The 23,108-nt window shown below is 45.0% G+C and overlaps 1 protein-coding gene across 1 annotated transcript in view; it reads right to left on the bottom strand.

Moving 5' to 3' along the window:
* LOC111968897 (unconventional myosin-VI-like) overlaps positions 1-23,108 on the bottom strand; it is a 130,972-nt gene that overhangs the window by 7,552 nt on the left and 100,312 nt on the right. The window contains exons 28-30 of the mRNA XM_070445249.1: positions 10,140-10,300; positions 3,360-3,460; positions 528-659 (exon numbers count right to left, since the gene is read on the bottom strand). Coding sequence (XP_070301350.1) covers positions 528-659; positions 3,360-3,460; positions 10,140-10,300 — 394 coding nt within the window. The remainder of the gene's footprint in view (positions 1-527; positions 660-3,359; positions 3,461-10,139; positions 10,301-23,108) is intronic.

Here is a 23,108-nt window from a genome sequence, read left to right as displayed (position 1 = left end):
GAGGAGCTAACATGATGCAGACTCCCAGTGAAGGCTAAGTGGAGCATGAGGGAGGAGCTAACATGATGCAGACTCCTAGCGCAGGCTAAGTGGAACATAAGGGAGGAGCTAACATGATGCAGACTCCCAGCGCAGGCTAAGTGGAACATGAGTGAGGAGCTAACATGATGCGGCCCAAACTCCCAGTGCAGGCTAAGTGGAGCAGGCACAGTGCAGTCCTATAAGGGGGACATTGGCTGCGCTGATAGACAGACTTGATCCGTGAAACACATTTAACAAAAGTATTGTTTTACATGTTCTAGTATTGAAAAAGTAGCGACGTTTCGGGAATATCGTGCAGAAAGAAATAAAAACAGATGAAAGAAACTGATAAAAAAGGATGCTACTGTAGAAAACGCAGAGTCCTTAATGGACACAAATTGTGATAGCGGGGTTAAGCCAGAACACGTTAATGTCTGAACACAATCCTGGGTTGAGGAGGGCAGTCTACAGTAGCACAACATCCCAGGACGGGGAATCTCACTCACCGTAGTCAGTGATAGATTTGGGGGCCCTCTGCTCAGCAGCTGTGTCACGCTTCTTGTTCTTGGATTTCCAGGCGTGGTAGACCTTGAGACGGCGATGGAACTCCTCCCTGCATGCCGCCAGCAGCTCAATATCTACACAGGGATGACAACAGTAAATTAAACGTGCTTAAGGTTATAGGAGTAGGCCCTTCTCTTTTATGCCTCCATTAATGTAATTTCTGTGAAACAAATGTGGAGTATTTTCTATACCACCTTTACCAATAAAATATAGACTGAAAAAAATATATAAACGATAAACGCAACATGTAAAGTGTTGGTCCCATGTTTCATGAGCTGAAATAAAAGATCCCATACAGTTTCCATACGCCCAAAAATATTATTTCTCAAAAATGTTGTGCACAAATTTGTTTACATCCCTGTTAGTGAGCATTTCTCCTTTACCAAGTTAATCCATCCACCTGATAGGTTTGGCATATCAAGAAGCTGATTAAACATGATCATTACACAGGTGCACCTTTGTCTATACAATGCCACAGAGGTCTCAAGTTTATGGAGAATGCAATTGACATGCTGACCGCAGGAATGTCCACCAGAGCTGTTTCCAAAGAATCAAATGTTAATTTCTCTACCATAAGCCGCCTCGAACGTCGTTTTAGAGAATTTGGCAGTACCTCCAACAGGCCTCAACCTCAGACCACGTATAACCATGCCAGCCCAGGACCGCCACATCCGGCTTCTTCACCTGTGGGATCATCTGAGACCAGTTACCCCGACAGCTGATGAAACTGTGGGTTGGCACAACCAAAGAATTTATGCACCAAACTGTCAGAAACTGTCTCAGGGAAGCTCATCTGCATGCTCGTCGCTTCATCAGGGTCTTGACCTGACTGCAGTTTGGCGTCAGTGGGCAAATGCTCACCTTCACTGGCATGCTGGAGAAGTGTGCTCTTCACAGATTAATCCCAGTTTCAACTGTACCGGGCAGATGGCAGACAGTGTGTACGGTGTCGTGTGGGCAAGTGATTTTTATGTCAACGTTTTGAACAGAATGCCCTGTGGTGGCGGTGGGGTTATGGTATGGGCAGGCATAAGCTACGGACAACAAACACAATTGCATTTTATCGATGGCAATTTGAATGCACAGAGATACCGTGACAAGATCCTGAGGCCCATTGTGGTGCCCTTCATCAGCCGCCATCACCTCATGTGGGGCTGTGCATGATAATGCACAGCACAGCCCCATGTCGCAAGGTCCCAGTTGGCCTGCATACTCAACAGACATGTCACGCATTAAGCCTGTTTGGGATGCTCTGGATCGACCCATATGACAGCGTGTTCCAGTTCCTGCCATTATCCAGGAACTTCACATATACATTGAAAAGGAGTGGGACAACATTCCACAGGCCACAATCAAAAGCCTGATAAACTCTATGCAAAGGAGATGTGTCTCGCTGCATGAGGCAAATGGTGGTCACACCAGACACCGGTTTTCTGATCCACGGCCCTATTTTTTTTTTTTTTTACGGTATCTGTGACCAACATAAGCATATCTGCATTCCCAGTCATGTGAAATTAATAGATTAGGGCCTCATTTATATATTTCAATTGACAAATTTCCTTATATGAACTATAACTCAGCAAAATCTTTGACATTTTTGCATGTTGCAATTATATTTTTGTTCAGTATAATTTCTGTGAATCAAATGGAGTATTTTCTATACCTCCTTTACAAATAAAATGTTGGTTATATCGATATAGTTTGAACATTCACAACTGGCCCAATGCACAGTGAACAGATAAGTCTACACTTACATACAGTCAGTGCAATGTTTTTTATAAACAGATATATCGATATGGAAAAATGCAAATGATATCGATACAGATTTTCCATATCGGTGCCCATCACTAGGTACACATGTAATAATATTCAAGGTAATACTCAAGTTTTAATCTGCACCGGTCAGGAAACGACAAACATTAAAATTGGGGGTTGTGGACATAGGTCACACAATTCATTTTTCCTCACAGTGAAAATGCAAGGAGAGAAAGCTGCAACAGGATGGGTGTAAATCATTCAAAAGGGCCGTGGAGAACGTAACAAAATCGTTACAACCCTCCAGATTTAATTTCCATCACAATTAATGCATTAGACAATTAGCCAGTTTCCCATCCACTCATATAGGGGACTTCAGGGCTGTGAACTAAATGAATCGGGCTATTAGCAGAACTGTTGGTCCGGAGCGCTCCCTAACTGCCAGCTGGCCTATTCATCTGTTTACATGTGGATTCAGACAGACGGTAGACTCTCCTCCATGTTTTACTACTGAAACTGCCACAGAGAGCAAAACACTGTAATCCACCATAATGGTAATCATTTCATCGTCTGCCACCGGACTGCATCCTTATTAACGTAGCAGCTGTGCGTACACTCTCCCGTCGGCCCTGGTCGACATAGAATTCCCGTCAGTTTCGCCCAGCTGCAATCTCCTAGAAATTACCCTTTGGCTGTCCCTGAAAACTATAGGAGAAATCACACCAAGGCAGGAAACTCAAGAGCGGGGCGAAAAAAACTAAAAACATACCACACTTTTGAAGAGGTTACATTACTGAAAACACGGCCAGATGTTCAATTATTAACAGAGGGGCTGCATTAATGATGGCGTGAGTGATGGAGGTGCACAGAGCAGGATCAAGAATCTCCCCGAGAGCTCAACACCTTGCCTGTTTCTCCCAGGGCTTTTTCAGAGTAGCATAGTGAATGGAAGGGGCCCCATGCTGATAGTAGCCCTTCAGGGCTGGTAGTGGTGAGAGGGGTTGTGGGGAAAGTCTTACCGCACGAGGTGTTGATGACGTCCCGCAGCTCGGCGTACTTCCACTTGCTCAGGTCGTACTTCTTCACGCCACCGGCTTTGAGTGCCTGCACCTGTGAACCCCTGCAGTCTCGGCAAGCAAGGGAGAGAAGAGAGGAAGTCAATTTAATCGTAATTGAACATCTGACAGGTCCGAGCAGTGGGACGTCTCGGAATCCCAGCTCGGATTGGCGCACCATAGTGCTGTGGTCATGTTCAGAAACTAAACTACTGGTAACAATCAGAGAAGTTATCAAGTGCTAAGTTGGGAAAAAAGGGGGAAATCTGTCTGTAGGGTAGCCGGACTGCATGTATATGCCCATTTCACCCTATAACCTACTCCCTAGTCCCCACCCACTAGGGCTGCCCCCCCCCCCCCAAAAAAAGAAAGTCTCGTCAAAATGTTAAAACGTGTATTTTTCCATATGTGTTTCACTAAAATCAACTATAAATGCATTGAGCTCATTGTTTGATGAAATAAGACAAATAACTCAAGAGGGAGCCAGAGATCAAGATAACCTGACCATTCTCCCGCTCCTACTGGCTTTCGCAGGTTCTACTGTTTCTCTCCTGAAGTTGCTGGTAATACGCTACACGAGGAATCGGCAACCTTTCATGTGGAATTCCAATTTATCTTCCCATTTCTATCGATCCGCGTACCAGTTATGGTTTTCATATGCACATTTTTGTGGAACAGTTTAATTTAATTTCTAATAATGTCTTCGTATCTCAAAATCATTGTCATGTGGTTTATCAAAACTCTATCAAAATCTAAATTAAAATTATACAAACCTAAAAAGTAACTTCTATTGCCATTTCCAACTACGTAAAAATAGCCTGATAAAAATAAATATTCTATAAATCACATTGGCTACATTGCAACAAACTTGAAACATTGTATCCATTAACTTAATGGGTCCCTCCAGAAGCTGGAGCTAGCAAACTTGCAACATTATAAAATATTCTGGGCCAGTGAGCTCGGGACAATTTGCGCAAGGGATAAAAAGTAATAAGGTAGGCCTATTTCATGACATTTCCACTGGATCAGAGAGCTGGAATGATTTTTCAAATACATTGTCATTCTCAATGGATGTAAAAACAGACTTCATTCGCTTGATGTTTGAGGTATAGAAAACATTACTTTGAGAAGCTCCACAGCTCATTAGCGGTGGTGAGTTAAGCCAATCAGAAGTACTATAAGATCCCCAAATGGGCACATTTATATGCCTACATTTGCACGCGGGCCAGGTACCCTATAGGCCTACTTCTATGCGTAATCAGGTGCGTGTCCTTACTCAAAATTGACAGGAGTGCTCCAAAACAAAAGACAGTGACTAAATTTACAAAATTTGTAAGTAGAATTAAATAAACCAAAATGTTTCTTAAAAGTGTAGCATAGGTTGTGCACTCTACAAACAATGTGTCCACATCGACAGTGAGAACAGTAAAAGACTGGAATAATAATAAATTGAATGCATTAACAGAAATAACCGTAACCAAACAAACATTGTAGAACAGAAATTATAGGAATTAATGGTAAATGTACTACTGGTGATATACGTAATGGAGAATTGGTAGACACTAACTTTCACACAATGAAGTTATGAAAAAATGAATGTGCACAAATTTGCGTGAGCGTGCGCATTCTGGAGATGAAAATTGTACATCTCAGCCACACGCCGCTTCTTTGACTGTGCCATCCCCGTGGCCTCCACAACGGATTAGTCTCGGCCTCCACAACGGATTAGTTCACAGAGATGGGCGCGAATAAGACAGGTGTCTCGTGTGCCCCAAAAAAGTATATATTTGTTTATACATAGTACCAGTCAAAAGTTTGGAGACACCTACTCATTCAAGGGTTTTTTCTACATTTTTTGTACTATTTTCTACATTGTAGAGTAATAGTGAAGACATCAAAACTATGAATAAACACAATTGGGATCATATAGTAACCAAACAGGTGTTAAATCAAAATATATTTTATATTTGATTATCTTCAAATAGGCACTCTGTCTTGACAGCTTTGTACACTCTTGCCATTCTCTCAACCAGCTTCAACAGCAATGCTTTTCCAAAAGTCTTGAAGGAGTTCCCACATATGCTAAGCACCTGTTGGCTGCTTTTCCTTCACTCCGCGGTCCGGCTCATCCCAAACCACCTTAATTTGGTTGAGAGGTCGGGGGATTGTGGAAGCCAGGTCATCTGATGCAGCACTCCATCACTCTCCTTTCTTGGTAAAATAACCCTTTCACAGCCTGGAGGTGTGTTGGGTCATTATCCTGTTGAAAAACCAATGATAGTCCCAATAATCCCAAACCAGATGGGATGGCATATCACTGCAGAATGCTGTGGTAGCCATGATGGATAAGTGTGCCTTGAATTTTAAATAAATCACTGACAGTGTCACCATCAAAGCACCCCCACACCGTAACACCTCCTCCTCCATGCTTTACGTGGGAAATACACACGCGGAGATCATCCGTTCAGACACATGTCTCACAAAGACATGGCGGTCGGAACCAAAAATCTCCAATTTGGACACCAGACCAAAGGACAAATTTCCACCAGTCTAACGTCCATTGCTTGTGTTTCTTGGCCCAAGCAAGTCTCTTCTTCTTATTGGTGTCCTTTAGAGGAGGTATCTTTGCAGCAATTCGTCCATGAAGGCCTGGTTCACACAGTCTCCTCTGACCAGCTGATGTTGAGATGTGTCTGTTACTTGAACTCTGTAAAGCATTTATTTGGGCTGCAATTTGAGGATGGGAACTAATGAACTCATCCTCTGATGGACAAAAGCTTCGTCAATAGAAAAGGAGAAACAAGAAAGGCGCACTCCCGATCACGCGCTGGACTCATGTCTGGAAATGTCCACTGTCCACTCATTGAAAGTGCTGTATCACCCTCATTTTTCAGATTAAAAGCCTGAAACAATGCCTAAAGACTGGCCACATGTAGAAGAAGCCATAGAGATAGTGAACTGGGTCCTAAGTCTTTGTCTGGTGGATAGGCTTTCAATGGAAAAACAGCCGTTCAAAATAATAGTACTTCCTGGATGGATTTTCCTCAGGTTTTCGCCTGCCATATCAGTCCTGTTATACTCACAGACATTATTTTAACAGTTTTGGGAACTTTAGAGTGTTTTCTATCCAAATCTACTAACTATATGCACATCCTAGTTTCTGGGCCTGAGTAGCAGGCTGTTTAATTTGGGCACGCTTTTCATCCAAAATTCCAAATGCTGCCCCCTACCCTAGTGAAGTTAATTGAAATTAATTCCAGGTGACTACCTCATGAAGCTTGTTGAGAGAATTCCAAGAATGTGCAAAGCTGTCATCAAGGCAAAGGGTGGCTATTTGAAGAATCTCAAATATAAAATATATTTTGATTTGTTTAACACTTTTCCATATGTGTTACTTCATAGTTTTGATGTCTTCACTATTAATCGACAATTAGAAAATAGTAAAATAAAGAAAAACCCTTGATTTAGTCGACCAACAGTCTATCGACCAAACAATTGACCAGTCGACAAATTGGGGTCAGCCCTACCACCCACCCACCCTGAATCAGTGTGTTCCTGGGCTTACTTAACCTCATGGGAGGAGGGCCAGCCTGGGCAGATAATAGAGCGACAGAAAGATGACAGGGAGAGACAGTGGAGCGCGTGGTGGTGACAGCTCGTGGGGCTGAGTGCTAGATAATTGACATGTCACCCCCTCAAAGTGCTCCTGGGGTAACAGGGATTGATGGTGAGATAGAGACTCTGGGGGGTGTTGGCCAACGTTGGAGGGATTAAGAGCTACTGTAACAAGGGCTTACAAAATAGTGCCTACTGAAGATGAGGCGAGCAACTGATGGATGTCATGCCTTTAAGGAAGTTAGTTGTGTTCAAAGTGCTATAGCTGTTGTCAAACCACAGAGGACACAAAATCTGATTTTATCCTAAAATAGACACACACAATCTGATTTCAAGATTCAATACATTTTACAAGATAACACCCTTGGCAAAAATGTCTTCATTTCCCATTGCTCACTAGGATTTTTAACTATTTTATAACGAATAAAAAAATGATTTTCGGAAATTATTTGTTTGATTAATTTGGATGATTCTGGTGATCGTGTATCTGGCAACAAACCATTTATCGCCATTACCACCAAGCCAGAAGTTGACATTTCCAGGGCCATTTCCTCCCTATAAACACAATAATACCAGTGTACAATTTTTATTTATTTATTTATTTTACCGTTATTTTACCAGGTAAGTTGACTGAGAACACGTTCTCATTTGCAGCAACGACCTGGGGAATAGTTACAGGGGAGAGGAGGGGGATGAATGAGCCAATTGTAAACTGGGGATTATTAGGTGACCGTGATGGTTGAGGGCCAGATTGGGAATTTAGCCAGGACACCGGGGTTAACACCCCTACTCTTACGATAAGTGCCATGGGATCTTTAATGACCTCAGAGAGTCAGGACACCCGTTTAACGTCCCATCCGAAAGACGGCACCCTACACAGAGCAGTGTCCCCAATCACTGCCCTGGGGCATTGGGATCTTTGTTTAGACCAGAGGAAAGAGTGCCTCCTACTGGCCCTCCAACACCACTTCCAGCAGCACCTGGTCTCCCATCCAGGGACTGACCAGGACCAACCCTGCTTAGCTTCAGAAGCAAGCCAGCAGTGGTATGCAGGGTGGTATGCTGCTGGCAACAGCAGCATATGACTGAACATTGTCTCTGAATCATACATATTCATACACAGATAACTGCCAAAATAAAGGAAACACTTGAGTAAATGAGGGATACAAAGTAGATAGGTAGTTATCAATAAAACGTCACAATACTGTGCAGAGCGTTCAATTTGGCTGCTGGGGGGCAAGGAGATCCCCAGCTCCGCTAAAACCATTGATAACTATGTGCCATTTTCATAGGAGTTTAATCTTATAAATATTTGGTTTTATTTTCATCACCTCTTAAAAAGCATAGTCCGATATATATTTTTTATTTTTCCATGCAAAATGGTGAAGTTTTATTGATAACGACCTATTGCAAGCAGGTGCTTCAACAGACGTGTGGTTCCTGAGTTAATTAAGCAATTAACATCCCATCATGCTTAGGGTCATGTATAAAAATGCCCAGTTGCCCATTGTTTTGGCTACCATGGCTAGAAGAAGAGATCTCAGTGACTTTGAAAGAGGGGTCTCAAAGGAGCATAGGGGGTTTAAAATGTGTGTGTCTCTCAGTCACCAGATTTTAACCCAATAGAACACGTATGGAAGATTCTGGACTGGCGCCTGAGACAGCGTTTTCCACCACCATCAACAAAGCACACAATATATCGTGGTGGTATAATCCCCCCAAAAGAGTTCTAGACACTTGTATAACAAGGCACATTGAAGCTGTTCGCCCTATTAAAATACACTATGTTGGTGTTTCACTTATTTTGGCAGTTACCTGTATCCGTAGTATAATAGTATTCCCCATTAGTCACGGAGACCAGGGAGGCTTCCACTAAGAGCTGTCTGTGCAGCCATCTGATACGTGATGTCAGCGCGTGTTGTGACACTTGTGGCGTGTTGACACCTGTGAGCGGTGGAAGATGCTTAACTGTATCCCTCAGTGACCAGTTGTGAAGAAGTCACCTGATGGGTGAACAGGTACCTGTAGGCCAGGTGTTCAAGAAACACAAATACAATACGACTCTGTTCCAACTGTAACTAACCATGACTAAACCTATCATCTCTATGACGGTAGGTGCTACTGATATCATTACAAGAGTGTTAAGACTGAGTACTAACTAGTTATTAAGTCCCTTCACCAACGGTGGTTAGGAGTTAGTTCTACAGTACATCTCAACTGTGTAGTTGATTAGTTTACAGAGGGGAATGAGCATTGTGTGTTTGTTCAAGTAATTGTGCAAAGCTAGCTATCGAAGATACAATAGGAATGGAAAATAAATGTTTTCCATTTCAATAAGAACAAATACAATGTGTGAAAAAAGCCATAGAATATACATTGTGAATGCCTGGAGATGTTGATGTCCATCAGCGCTGCAAACAGAGGATAGTGTATGATTAGACTGGGACAACAGAAAAACCATCAGAAGCTGATTGGAATGACCTATTATACATTCCTGTTTAGATTTGGCACGCAGTGGTCATGGTCATATGTTTGCGACAGGCTAATTATCAGACGTGCTTATCCCCTGGCCCTGTTGATTCATGCCCTCGGCGGGGAACACAATGGCGGATTGAATCATGACTGGAACGCAGTGTTATTTGGTTCTATCCAATGTGAAGAATTAGATAATTAGCGTATTGTTTATGATGGCTTTGCATGGGCTGGTATAATCCTGGATCTAGGTTGATGAAAGATTAGATGAGGTTGAGATGAAGGATTAATGGGCTGTGTTAGGTTACTGGAAGCAGGAGGCTAAGCTATTGGCTAATGTCTTACATGGCTCTCACTGTGTTTGGATAGAGACCTGAGAAAGACCCATTGCTGGGAGAGGGGAGAACAAGAGGAGAAAAGAGGTTACACATGCATGCAGTGGACAGGCATAGTCTCCTTATGGACCTAAGAAATACAACAGCTATTTTTATTTGACGTGTTGAATCCTTTCAGCTTCTATTAAAACATTTCTGGGTTAAACAACAACCTTGGTTAGGCCCTGTAAAAACCTAATCTAGGGCTTGAGTATTGACACGTGACAATATAATCATACTAACATATAGATGGACAGCGAAGTGTGTATATCTGTATGTGTACCTGCGCAGACTGGGGTCCATCTGGACCTCGTCGTTGATGAGTTCGGCTTCGCTCTGGGCGATCCTCAAGGCCAGCTCTCTGTCTCTCCTCTCCTGCTCCAACAAGGCAGATCGCTGGACGTCCTCCTCCCGCTCCAGCGCTATCTGGATGTCCATCTCCGCCTGAACACAAACACACGTTCATCATCGTCACTGCATCACAATTCTCAACATCCCCATCACATCATCATGAGTCGTTCATCTACAGGGCATACAATTCCTATATGAAAACCGTTTTTGATGTGAAACATCACTAGAGCAAATAATAGACTATCATTATCACTAGGCCTCGACTTTCAAAAAGTTGACATTTAAAAAGTTAGGAAGAGTATTTATTAACTTCTTATGGCTGAAGGGGCAGTATTGAGTAGCTTGGGTGAAAGGTGCCCATATCAAACGGCCTGCTCCTCAGTCATAGTTCCTAATATTTGCATATTATTATTAGTATTGGATAGAAAACACTCTAAAGTTTCTAAAACTGTTTGAATTATGTCTGTGAGATTAACAGAACTCATATTGGCAGGCAAAATCCTGAGTTGAAATCAAAACAGGAAGTCAGAAATCTGAGCTTGTCTGTATTCACCAGAGTCCCTTAAGAAATCCATTTGAGTTATGAATGAWGTTGCACTKCCTAGGKGTTCCACTAGATGTCAACCATCAATAGAAATTCCAATGAGACTTCTATGATGTTGTGGGAGAGAATGAGAGCAGAATCAGTCAGGTGTCCATCAAGCAGCCATTTCCTGATCATGCCTTTTCTTCATGCAAGACACTGACGTTCCATTGCAGACAAGAACGAATACTCCGGTTGGAACTTTATTGAAGCTATATGTTAAAAACATCCAAATGATTGATTCAGTACTTAGTTTGAAATGTTTCTTCGACCGGTAATATCACATTTTGAAGTTTTTGTCCGATATAACGCTGACCAGAATTAGCATTTGGATATGTAAACCAGACGTGCTAACAAAAGAAGGTATTTGGACATAAATAACGGATTTTTTTCAAACAAAACAAACATTTATTGTGGACCTGGGATTCCTGGTGTGCTTTCTGATCTAGATCATCAAAGGTAAAGGAATATTTATCATGTATTTTATTGTTTATAGTGACGCCATCTTTGCAGCTGTGGTATGCTGTTTTTGAGCGCCGTCTCAGATTATAGCGTGCATTTCTTTTTTGGTAAAGTTTTTTTGAAATCTGACATAGCGGTTGCATTAAGGAGAGGTATATCTATAATTCAATGTGTATAACTTGTATTATCATCTATATTTATGATGAGTATTTCTGTTGAAACGATGGGCTATGCAAAGTCACTTGATGTTTTTGCATTTAGTGAATCTTGTAGCCTCAATGTAAACTCAGATTTTTTGATATAAATATGAATTTAATCAAACAAAACATGCATGTATTGTGTAACATGAAGTCCTATGAGTGTCATCTGATGAAAATAATCGAAGGTTAGTGATTCATTTTTATCTCTATTCTGGTTTTTGTGAAGCTATCTTTAGCTGGGAAAAATGGCTGTGATTATTGTGGTTTTGTGGTGACCTAACATAATCGTTTGTAGTGCTTTCGCTGAAAAGCCAATTTGAAATCGGACACTTTGGTGGGATTAACAACAAGATTACCTTTAAAATGATATAAGACACATGAATGTTTGAGGAATTTTAATTATGAGATTTCTGGTTTTTGAATTTGGCGCCCTGCACTTGGACTGGCTGTTGTCATATCGGTCCAGTTACCGGGACTGCAGCCATAAGAAGTTTTAAATGCCATAGATTCACATTTTCATAGTGATTGACCGAACACGCCACTTTTAATCTTCAAACACAGCCAGTAAACACAACTCGGATGTTGTTCTTCTCACACTTTTCAGGGGAGAAATCCAGAGACCTCTGTAGCCAGACATTAGAGCAGGGCCAGGGGCTGAGGGGCTGTGCCGGGCCAACTCTACCCCATCAGTCTCTGTCCTGGGGAGCGATGGAGCCTCGATTAGCCCTGAGTGACAGGAGAAGAACTTAGGCAATAACATGGCCTGCTGTGTGGTAAGGCCTGATTAGATATATTATCCTGGTTGTAACAGCTGCTAATGAGTCTCTCCCTGTGATTTCGCATCTAGACGACGCAGAAGTGCACCCAGCAGACAGAAGGGCACCCAGCAGACAGAAGGGCACCCAGCAGACAGAAGTGCACCCAGCAGACAGAAGTGCACCCAGCAGACAGAAGGGCACCCAGCAGACAGAAGTGCACCCAGCAGACAGAAGTGCACCCAGAACAGAAGGGCACCTAGCAGACAGAAGTGCACCCGCAGACAGAAGGGCACCCAGCAGACAGAAGTGCACAGCAGACAGAAGTGCCAGCAGACAGAAGTGCACCGCCAGACAGAAGGGTACCAGCAGACAGAAGGGTACCCAGCAGACAGAAGGGCACCCAGCAGACAGAAGGGTACCCAGCAGACAGAAGGGCACCCAGCAGACAGAAGGGTACCCAGCAGACAGAAGGGCACCCATCAGACAGAAGTGCACCCAGCAGACAACCGCAAAAACAACTTAAATCAGAGACTAAAGGTCAGTGGGAACTCTTAAGACGTTATGAAGAAGTTGGAGGGCTGTTTAATGGCGCGCTATTTATCGGAGGGCTGTTTATCGGAGGGCTGTTTATCGGAGGGCTGTCTAGGTAGGCAGCAAAGAAAGCTGGAGAGGGAGAAACAGATTTTTGCTGTTCTAGACAAACTCTGAGAAGTTGCAGAGGAAACCTTTGAGGTAGGTTGAGCTGAGGCTCTTGTGGTCCTAAGAGAGAGGCTTCAGAAACTCATAACCGATGAAAGTTTTGTGTGTGAAACGGTCCGCTAAAAGCAACGTATATGTGAATATCAATGCTGGGCTGGGTTGAGCTGAAAAGAGCAGACGTGAGTGCTTCCGCTTGCGGTCCATTCATGGACCTAGCGTCAGTACTCCTAGGACTCCTAGACTAGCATGAGAGCTTTTATCAGACCTGGGCCTTTACCCCTGGTAGATTAGAGACAGTGTAGTGGTGGTGACCTCCAGGAGAGAATCACCAAGGCGATAATAGGAGGGTAGAGGAAGACGCAAAAGGGTGTAGAGAGGGAAAGAATAGGAGGGCAGGGAAAAAGGGAGGGCTGGTGGGTTGAGGGGCTCCAGCGGTTGAAGGCACTGCATCTCAATGCTAGAGGCGTCACTACAGACACCCTGGTTCGAATCCAGGCTGTATCACAACTGGCCGTGATTGGGAGTCCCATAGGGCGGTGCACAATTGGCCAAGCATCGTCCGGGTTTGGCCGTCATTGTAAATAAGAATTTGTTCTTCACTGACTTGCCTAGTTAAATAAAAACAGGATTGCAGGGGGAAAAAAGGGAGGGCTGGTGGGTTGAGAGGGCGAGAACAGGATTGTAGGGACTAGAGAACAGTAGAGCAAGAAAAGAGAAGACTGGCGAGAGAGAAGGCGAGAGTGAGAGAGAGCTACATTTTCCACTTCATATTACAGTAACTAGGCTACTTTTCATGTAAAAGTTTTAATTGGTTAGTCCATCGTGCCCGCTCTCGCTATAATGAACGATATGCATCTTCGAGCGATCTGTTGATAGGATAGGCTCCAAATGAAATCAAATTGTATTTGTCACATGCGCCGAATACCTTACCCTGAAATGCTTACTTACAAGCCCTTAACCAACAATGCAGTTCAAGAAATAGAGTTAAGAAAATATTTACTAAATAAACTAATGTAAAAAAAAAATAATATCGAAAAAAAAGAAAATTACATTACAATAACGAGGCTATATACAGGGGGTACCGGTACCGAGTCAATGTGCGGGGGTAAAGCATAGTGACTATGCACAGATAATAAACAGCGAGTTGGCCTCCCGGGTGGCGCAGTGGTCTAGTGCACTGCATCGCAGCGCTAGCTGCGCCACCAGAGACTCTGGGTTCGCGCCCAGGCTCTGTCGCAGCCGGCACGCGACCGGGAGGTCCGTGGGGCGACGCACAATTGGCCTAGCGTCGTCTGGGTTAGGGAGGGTTTGGCCGGTAGGGATATCCTTGTCTCATCGCGCACCAGCGACTCCTGTGGCGGGCCGGGCGCAGTGCGTGCTAACCAAGGTTGCCAGGTGCACGGTGTTTCCTCCGACACATTGGTGCGGCTGGCTTCCGTGTTGGAGGCGCGCTGTGTTAAGAAGCAGTGCGGCTTGGTTGGGTTGTGTTTCGGAGGACGCATGGCTTTCGACCTTCATCTCTCCCGAGCCCGTACGGGAGTTGTAGCGATGAGACAAGATAGTAATTACTAACAATTGGATACCACGATATTGGGGAGAAAAGGGGGTAAAAAAATATAAATAAACAGCGGGTTGCAGCAATGTAAATAGCCAGTGTGACCTTTGATTAATTGTTCAGTCGTTTTATGGCAGAAGCTGTTAAGGAGCCTTTTGTGGTCCTAGACTTGGCATTCCGGTACCGCTTGCCTATGGGTGACTGGAGTCTGACAATTCTTGGGGCCTTCCTCTGACACCACCTAGTATATAGGTCCTGGATGTCAGGAAGCTTGTCCCCAGTGATTTACTGGGCCGTACGCACTACCCTCTGTAGCGCCTTACGGTCAGATGCTGAGCAGTTGCCATACCAGGCGGTGATGCAACCGGTCAGGATGCTCTAAATGGTGCAGCTGTATTATCTTTTCAGTCTCTTGACTGCCCTCTTCACAACTGTCTTGGTGTGTTTGGACCATGGTAGTTTGTTGGCGATGTGGACACCAAGGAACTTGAAACTCTAGACCCGCTCCACTTCAGCCCCATCGACGTTACTGAGGGCCTGTTCGGCCCGCCTTTTCCTATAGTCCATGGTCAGCTTCTTTGTCTTCCTCACATTGAGGGAGAGGTTGTTGTCCTGGCACCACACTGCCAGGTCTCTGACCACCTCCCTATAGGCTGTCTCATCGTTGTCGGTGATCAGGCCTACCACTGTTGTGTAATCTGCAAACTTATTGATGGTGTTGGAGTTGTGGGTGAACAGGGAGTACAGGAGGGGAGTGAGCACGCACCCCTGAGGGGCCCCAGTGTTAAGGATCAGCGTGGCAGATGTGTTGTTGCCTACCCTTACCACCTGGGGGCGGCCCGTCAGGAAGACCAAGATCCAGTTGCAGATGGAGGTGTTAAGTCCCAGGGTCCTTAGCTTAGTGATGAGCTTTGAGGGCACTATGGTGTCGATTCTCACATAGGTGTTCCTTTTGTCCAGGTGAGAAAGAGCAGTATGGAGTGCGATTGACATTGTGTAATTCGAGGGGATGGCTTATTTTGGACCCAAACTTGTCGCTTGCCTTCCCGCCTTTGGGACAACGACTCCCATTGTTAGTGTGGAGACATTAGCATCTCGTCATACAGATCTCTGGTTGCAGTCTAATTTCTTTACACGGAGGAGGGAGAGAGCATGATGCTTGTGGATTAGCACATCCCATGTAACATAGCTTAATTCAGAAAAAAGTGGGCCATCATATAAAAACTGGGAAAGCTTAATCCGTGTTTATTCCTTGGTCTGACAAGTGAAAATCAAAACTATTGTCACATGATCAAAATCATATCACTTCACTAGTGTGACATTGATGGGGGCAGAGCAAGCTTCTAACAAGTAGCTCACTCTGCGAAGCAGATTTTTTCTATTTTGACGTTAAGGTTATAAAACGGTCATAAATAATGCACTGTGCAAAACTGTGATGTAAATGTAAATACCATGTACTGGTGCATCAAAATAAATAAAAAGTGGCCAATATTATGTTAAAATGTCATAATTTTTTTTGTCCCGCTTTATCAACCATAGCTAGCTAAAGTAGGACAGTCTTATAGGCATTTCCAATGGATGAAAGCGATCCAGTGTACTTAGACTAGGCAGGCCTCTGGTTCTTGTAGAACTGTTATCCTGCAGCAAGCAGAACTATAATATTTAAGTTGCTGTCCCTGTAGACCTAATGCGAAATGAAAATATGGTTTTGGCTCAGTGTACACAATTGGGTATGTCATGCCTGCTGTGAAAATGATATCAACATTTGTCCTTTTTGTGTAATTAGGAAACATCTTGAGGATTTCAGAAATGTATAATGTGTTGGGCTAATATGTTGGATAGATGTTGAAAGAGGTTACAGAAGACGGAAATGCAAAAAGTGCCCCACTTACTTCCGAATTCACCCTAAGTGGTAACGAGGAGTCGAAATCCACAACTTGGCCTAACTATTGTTTTCTGATACATACATTTTCTTTTGAGTGTTGCGCATAGTAGGCCATTTACTGTGCTTTGATTGACAACTGAACAGCAAGAGTTGACTAGTTTATAAAATGTGCCTGACTGACTGAATATAGACGGAATAAAGTTGATCTCCTATATCCCTTTGCCATTCAGATATCATGCAACATGGTTATATATCCATGGTAACGAATTGGGACAAGTAAACCAAAGGATTTTCTAGGATGTCGGGCCTTGCCAGACAGTGACTTTAAAGTGAGTGACTCTCGTCTCGTGGTGAGGCGTTATGCCCATAGGGGGTACGTGCCCCCCTTTGTCCTGTTTAACATTTATTTATTTTTAAACATTTTTTGTTGTTTCTCTGTAATACTACTAGCAACCTAGCAATGTTATGAAGTTGGCTTTGGCTAGACCAGTTTGGGAACCTCCACTACATGACCAAAGGTACGTGGACACCTGCTCATCGAACATCTCATTCCAAAATCAAGGGCATTAATATGGAGTTGGTCCCCCCTTTACTGCTATAACAGCCTCCCCTATTCTGGGAAGGCTTTCCACTAGATGTTGGAACATTGCTGCGGGGACTTTCTTCCATTCAGCCACAAGAGCATTAGTGAGGTCGGGCACTGATGTTGGGCGATTAGGCCTGGCAAGCAGTCGGCGTAGGCCAGTCAAGTTTTTACACACCGATCTTGACAAACCATTTCTGTATGGACCTCGATTTGTGCCCAAGGGCATTGTCATGCTGAAACAGCAACGGGTCTTCCCCAAACTGGTTCCACAAAGTTGCAAGCACAGAATCGTCTAGAATGTCATTGTATGCTGTAGCGTTAAGATTTCCCTTCACTGGAACTAAGGGGCCTAGCCAGAATATGGAAAACAGCCCCAGAGTATTATTCCTCCTCCACTAAACTTTACAGTTGGCACTATGCATCCGGGCAGGTAGCTTTCTCCTGGCTCCACCAAACCCAGATTCATCCGTCGGACTGCCAGATGGTGAAGCGTGATTCATCACTCCAGAGAACGCGTTCCCACTGCTCCAGGGTCCAATGGCGGTGAGCTTTACACCACTCCAGCTGACGCTTAGCATTGCACATGATGATCTTAGGCTTGTGTGTGGCTGCTCGGCCATGGAAACCCATTTCATGAAGCTGCCGACGAACAGTTATTGTGCTGACGTTGCTTCCAAAGGCAGTTTGGAACTCGGTAGTGAGTGTTGCAACTGACAGACAATTTTTACTAGCTACGCGCTTCAGCGGTCACATTCTGTGAGCTTGTGTGGCCTACCACTTCGCAGCTGAGTTGTTGTTGCTCCTAGACATTTCCACTTCACAATAACAGCACTTACAGTTGACCGGTTGACCGCTCTAGGAGGGCAGTTGACCGCTCTAGGAGGGCAGAAATTTGATGAACTGACTTGTTGGAAAGGATGCCACGTTGAAAGTCACTAAACTCTTCAGTAAGGGAATTCTACTGCCAATGTTTGTCTATGTAGATTGCATGGCTGTGTGCTCGGTTTTATACACCTGTCAGCAAAGGGGTGTGACTGAAATAGCCAAATCCACTAATTTGAAGGGGTGTCCACATATTTTTGTATATATATTGTATCTCCCAACCTCATAACTAGCTACCAAGAAGCCATTTCAGGCTATCAATCAAGTTATAGTAGCTAGATTATTTAACTATTTTAAGATGGCATGCCTGCTGGAAGGTTGGTAGACTTTAGAAAAGCAAGAAATGACTATATGTAGTTAATAACACTCACATTCCTTTCAATCTTTTACCCAGATTTTACAGAGATGCATAGAAGCACATTTAGTTTATTTTAAAAAAGGAAGATACAGCATAATGATTATGGCTCTGGAAAAGTTGTTTCAGGTTTTTGAGCATTCTCCAACTTCCGGATGGGGTGCCTAGCCACTGCCCAGCCATCCTCCCGTACTTTGTGTACACCAAAAATAAAAATAATAAAAAACATAATTTAGAGAACAAACATCGGTGGCAATACATATCTTACAGTAAAACTGTAAAGACTTTAATCTCAAGAGAAGACAGGTTAAATGTTAAAAAGGTTTAATGTTCTCTTACTTAGAAAAATGGTCCTGATCAAATCAAATCAAATTTATTTGTCACATACACATGGTTAGCAGATGTTAATGCGAGTGTAGCGAAATGCTTGTGCTTCTAGTTCCGACCATGCAGTAATATCTAACAAGTAATATAACCTAACAATAGGCCTAGACAAGATCCAAAACATCTAAAAATACACTGAATTCAAACATATTCAGTAATATAAATATTAAAGTAATGTCTTTCTACACAATACCACAACTATTGTTTCCAATCTATGAGGTAAACTTGATAAAGTATTCAATCATTTCACTGTGTATTTCAGATGGAGTCAAGCCATTAGAATGTACCAGAGGCCAACAAAATACACCTCATTCTGCAAAAAATTTCGAACCACCGGCCCAGGGGTGGCCGGCTACTGTATGTACTTGTGGAACAATGTGATAAATGAGGAAGGAAGAGGGGTTGATGGAGATGGAGAGTTGAGAACAGAAGAAGAATGAGAGGAAAAGGGAAAAAAGGAGGGGGAAAAGGGGGCCTGAGGCTGGGAATAGAGGGCAGAGGAGGAGAGAAAGAGGGAACAGCATATGGCAATACAAGACAGAAGAAAAGGGAGATGAAGGTAGGAAGAGGGCCAGAGGAAGGACAGAAGAGGACAGGCGGGGGAATACAGGACAGAAGAGGACAGGAGGGGGAATACAGGGCAGAAGAGGACAGGAGGGGACTATAGGGCAGAAGAGGAATACAGGGCAGAAGAGGACAGGAGGGGGAATACAGGACAGAAGGGAATACAGGGCAGAAGAGGACAGGAGGGGGACTACAGGACAGAAGAGGACAGGAGGGGGAATACAGGGCAGAAGAGGACAGGAGGGGGAATACAGGGCAGAAGAGGACAGGAGGGGGACTATAGGGCAGAAGAGGAATACAGGGCAGAAGAGGACAGGAGGGGATACAGGACAGAGAGGAATACAGGGCAAGAGGAAGGAGGGGACTACAGGGCAGAAGAGGATATACAGGGCAGAAGAGGACAGGAGGGGGACTACAGGGCAGAAGAGGACATGAGGGGATACAGGAGAAGAGGACATGAGGGTGAATACAGGGCACGAGAGTACAGGAGGGGGAATACAGGGCAGAAGAGGAAACAGGGCAGAAGAGGACAGGAGGGGGACTACAGGGCAGAAGAGGACAGGAGGGGAATACAGGCAGAGAGGACAGGAGGGGGAATACAGGGCAAAGAGGAAAGGGGGGGGTACAGGGCAGAAGAGGACAGGAGGGGGAATACAGGCGAGAGAGGACAGGAAAGGGAGAAATACAGGGCAGAAGAGGACAGAGGGAGAATACAGGCAGAAGAGGACAGGAGGGGGAATACAGGGCAGAAGAGGACAGGAGGGGGAATACAGGGCAGAAGAGGAACAGAGGGGGAATACAGGGCAGAAGAGGACATGAGGGGAATACAGGGTACGAGAGTACAGGAGGGGGAATACAGGGCAGAAGAGGGCAGGAGGGGGATAACAGGGTAGGTAAGAAAAATAAGCAACGGTAATGGAGGGCAGTGTGGAAAGCAGATGACTCAGTCTAGAGGGAGCAGGGTACGTCTGTGAAGGAGAAAGTCAGCAGGAGTGATCCATCATCAGCTAGCGATGACCCACTGGGGAATCTGATGAATGCCAAGACCCTGGCAGTCTCCCTGTGAGACGAGGGAGCAAATTACTTTCACTCAGCGGGAAACAGTAGTGTAGCTCAGTTGGTAGATCATAGTGCTTGCAAAGCAGAGTTGTGGGTTCGATTCTCATGACTAAGTCACTTTGGATAAAAACGTCTGCTAATGGCATGCATATATCTTATTAGGTTGGAGAAAAAATATATACTACATATATACAGATACAATTTGTAGAGATCAGTACAACAAACACGACTGGTAAGAAATCAATCCATTGCTGCTCCATAGTAAGGAGACGAGGTGCTTCCATAGCACAGGCTGCTCCTAGTAAGAGACTACAGGCTGCTCCTTAGTAAGAGACAACAGGCTGCTCCATAGCAAGAGACTACAGCTGCTCCATAGCAAGAGATACAGCTGCTCCATAGACAGAGACTACAGGCTGCTCCATAGCAGAGATACAGGCTGCTCCATAAGCATGGAGACTACAGGCTGCTCCATAGCAAGAGACTACAGGCTGCTCCATAGCAAGAGATACAGGCTGCTCCATAGCAAGAGACTACAGGCTGCTCCATAGAAGAGACTACGGTGCTCATAGTAGAGACTACAGGCTGCTCCATAGCATTAGAGACTACAGGCTGCTGCCATAAGTAAGAGACTACAGGCGCTCCATAGTAAGAGACTACAGGCTGCTCCATAGCAAGAGACTACAGGCTGCTCCATAGCAGAGACTACAGGCTGCTCCATAGCAAGAGACTACAGGCTGCTCATAGCAAGAGAACAGGCTGCTCCATAGCATAAGAGACTACAGGCTGCTCCATAGAAGAGAACACAGGCTGCTCCATAGCAAGAGACTACAGGCTGCTCCATAGCAAGAGACTACAGGTTGCTCCATAGCAAGAGACTACAGGCTGCTCCATAGCAAGAGACTACAGGCTGCTCCATAGCAAGAGACTACAGGCTGCTCCATAGCAAGAGACTCAGGCGCTCCATAGCAAGAGACTACAGGCTGCTCCATAGAAGAGGACTACAGGCTGCTCCATAGCAGAGACTACAGGCTGCTCCATAGAAGAGACTACAGGCTGCTCCATAGTAAGAGACTACAGGCTGCTCCATAGCAAGAGACTACAGCTGCTCCATAGCAAGAGACTACAGGCTGCTCCATAGCAAGAGACGCAGGCTGCTCCATAGTAAGAGACTACAGGCTGCTCCATAGAAGAGACGACAGGCTGCTCCATAGCAAGAGACTACAGGCTGCTCCATAGCATGAGACTACAGGCTGCTCCATAGACAAGAGACTACAGGCTGCTCCATAGCAAGAGACGGCAGGCTGCTCCATAGCAAAGAGACGGCAGGCTGCTCATAGCAAGAAGACGCAGGCTGCTCCATAGCAAGAGACTACAGGCTGCTCCATAGTAAGAGACTACAGGCTGCTCCATAGTAAGAGACTACAGGCTGCTCATAGCAAGAGACTACAGGCTGCTCCATAGCAAGAGACTACAGGCTGCTCCATAGTAGAGACTACAGGCTGCTCCATAGCAAGAGACTCACAGACGCTCCATAGCAGAGACTACAGGCTGCTCCATAGCAAGAGACTACAGGCTTGCTCCATAGTAAGAGACTACAGGCTGCTCCATAGTAAGAGACTACAGGCTGCTCCATAGCAGAAGAACTACAGGCTGCTCCATAGCAAGAGACTACAGCTGCTCCATAGAAGAGACTACAGGCTGCTCCATAGTAAGAGACTACAGGCTGCTCCATAGCAAGAGACTACAGGCTGCCTCCATAGCAAGAGACTACAGGCTGCTCCATAGTAAGAGCTACAGGCTGCTCCATAGGCATGAGACTACAGACTCTCCATAGCAAGAGACTACGGCTGCTCCATAGCAAGAGACTACAGGCTGCTCCATAGAAAGGACTACAGGCTGCTCCATAGAAAGAGACTACAGGCTGCTCCATAGAAAGCTAAGCTGCTCCATAGAAGAGACTGACAGGCTGCTCCATAGCAAGAGACGACAGGCTGCTCCATAGCAAGAGACGACAGGCTGCTCCATAGCAAGAGACGACAGGCTGCTCCATAGCAAGAGACGACAGGCTGCTCCATAGCAGAGACGACAGGCTGCTCCATAGCAAGAGACGACAGGCTGCTCCATAGCAAGAGACGACAGGCTGCTCCATAGAAGAGACGACGGCTGCTCCATAGAAGAGACGACAGGCTGCTCCATAGTAAGAGACTACAGGCTGCTCCATAGTAAGAGACGACAGGCTGCTCCATAGTAAGAGACGACAGGCTGCTCCATAGCAAGAGACTACAGGCTGCTTCATAGCAAGAGACTACAGGCTGCTCCATAGCAAGAGACTACAGGCTGCTCCATAGCAAGAGACAGGCTGCTCCATAGCAAAGAGACTAAGGCTGCTCCATAGCAAGAGACTACAGGCTGCTCCATAGCAAAGAGACGACAGGCTGCTCCATAGCAAGAGACGACAGGCTGCTCCATAGCAAGAGACGACAGGCTGCTCCATAGCAAGAGAGACGACAGGCTGCTCCATAGCAAGAGACTACAGGCTGCTCCATAGCAGAGAACTACAGGCTGCTCCATAGAAAGAGACTACAGGCGCTCCATAGAAGAGACTACGAGGCTGCTCCATAGAAAGAGACTACAGGCTGCTCCATAGAAAGAGACTACAGGCTGCTCCATAGAAGAGACACAGGCTGCTCCATAGCAAGAGACACAGGCTGCTCCATAGCAAGAGACGACAGGCTGCTCCATAGCAAGAGACGACAGGCTGCTCCATAGCAAGAGACGACAGGCTGCTCCATAGCAAGAGACGACAGGCTGCTCCATAGCAAGAGACGACAGGCTGCTCCATAGCAGAGACGACAGGCTGCTCCATAGTAAGAGACGACGGCTGTCCATAGTAAGAGACACAGGCTGCTCCATAGTAAGAGACGACAGG

The sequence above is a fragment of the Salvelinus sp. IW2-2015 genome, linkage group LG9 (genome assembly GCF_002910315.2).
Source record: "Salvelinus sp. IW2-2015 linkage group LG9, ASM291031v2, whole genome shotgun sequence".
Classification (NCBI taxonomy): Eukaryota; Metazoa; Chordata; class Actinopteri; order Salmoniformes; family Salmonidae; genus Salvelinus; species Salvelinus sp. IW2-2015.
Note: the sequence above shows the minus strand (reverse complement) of the source record. Positions and strands in the feature narration are given on the sequence as shown.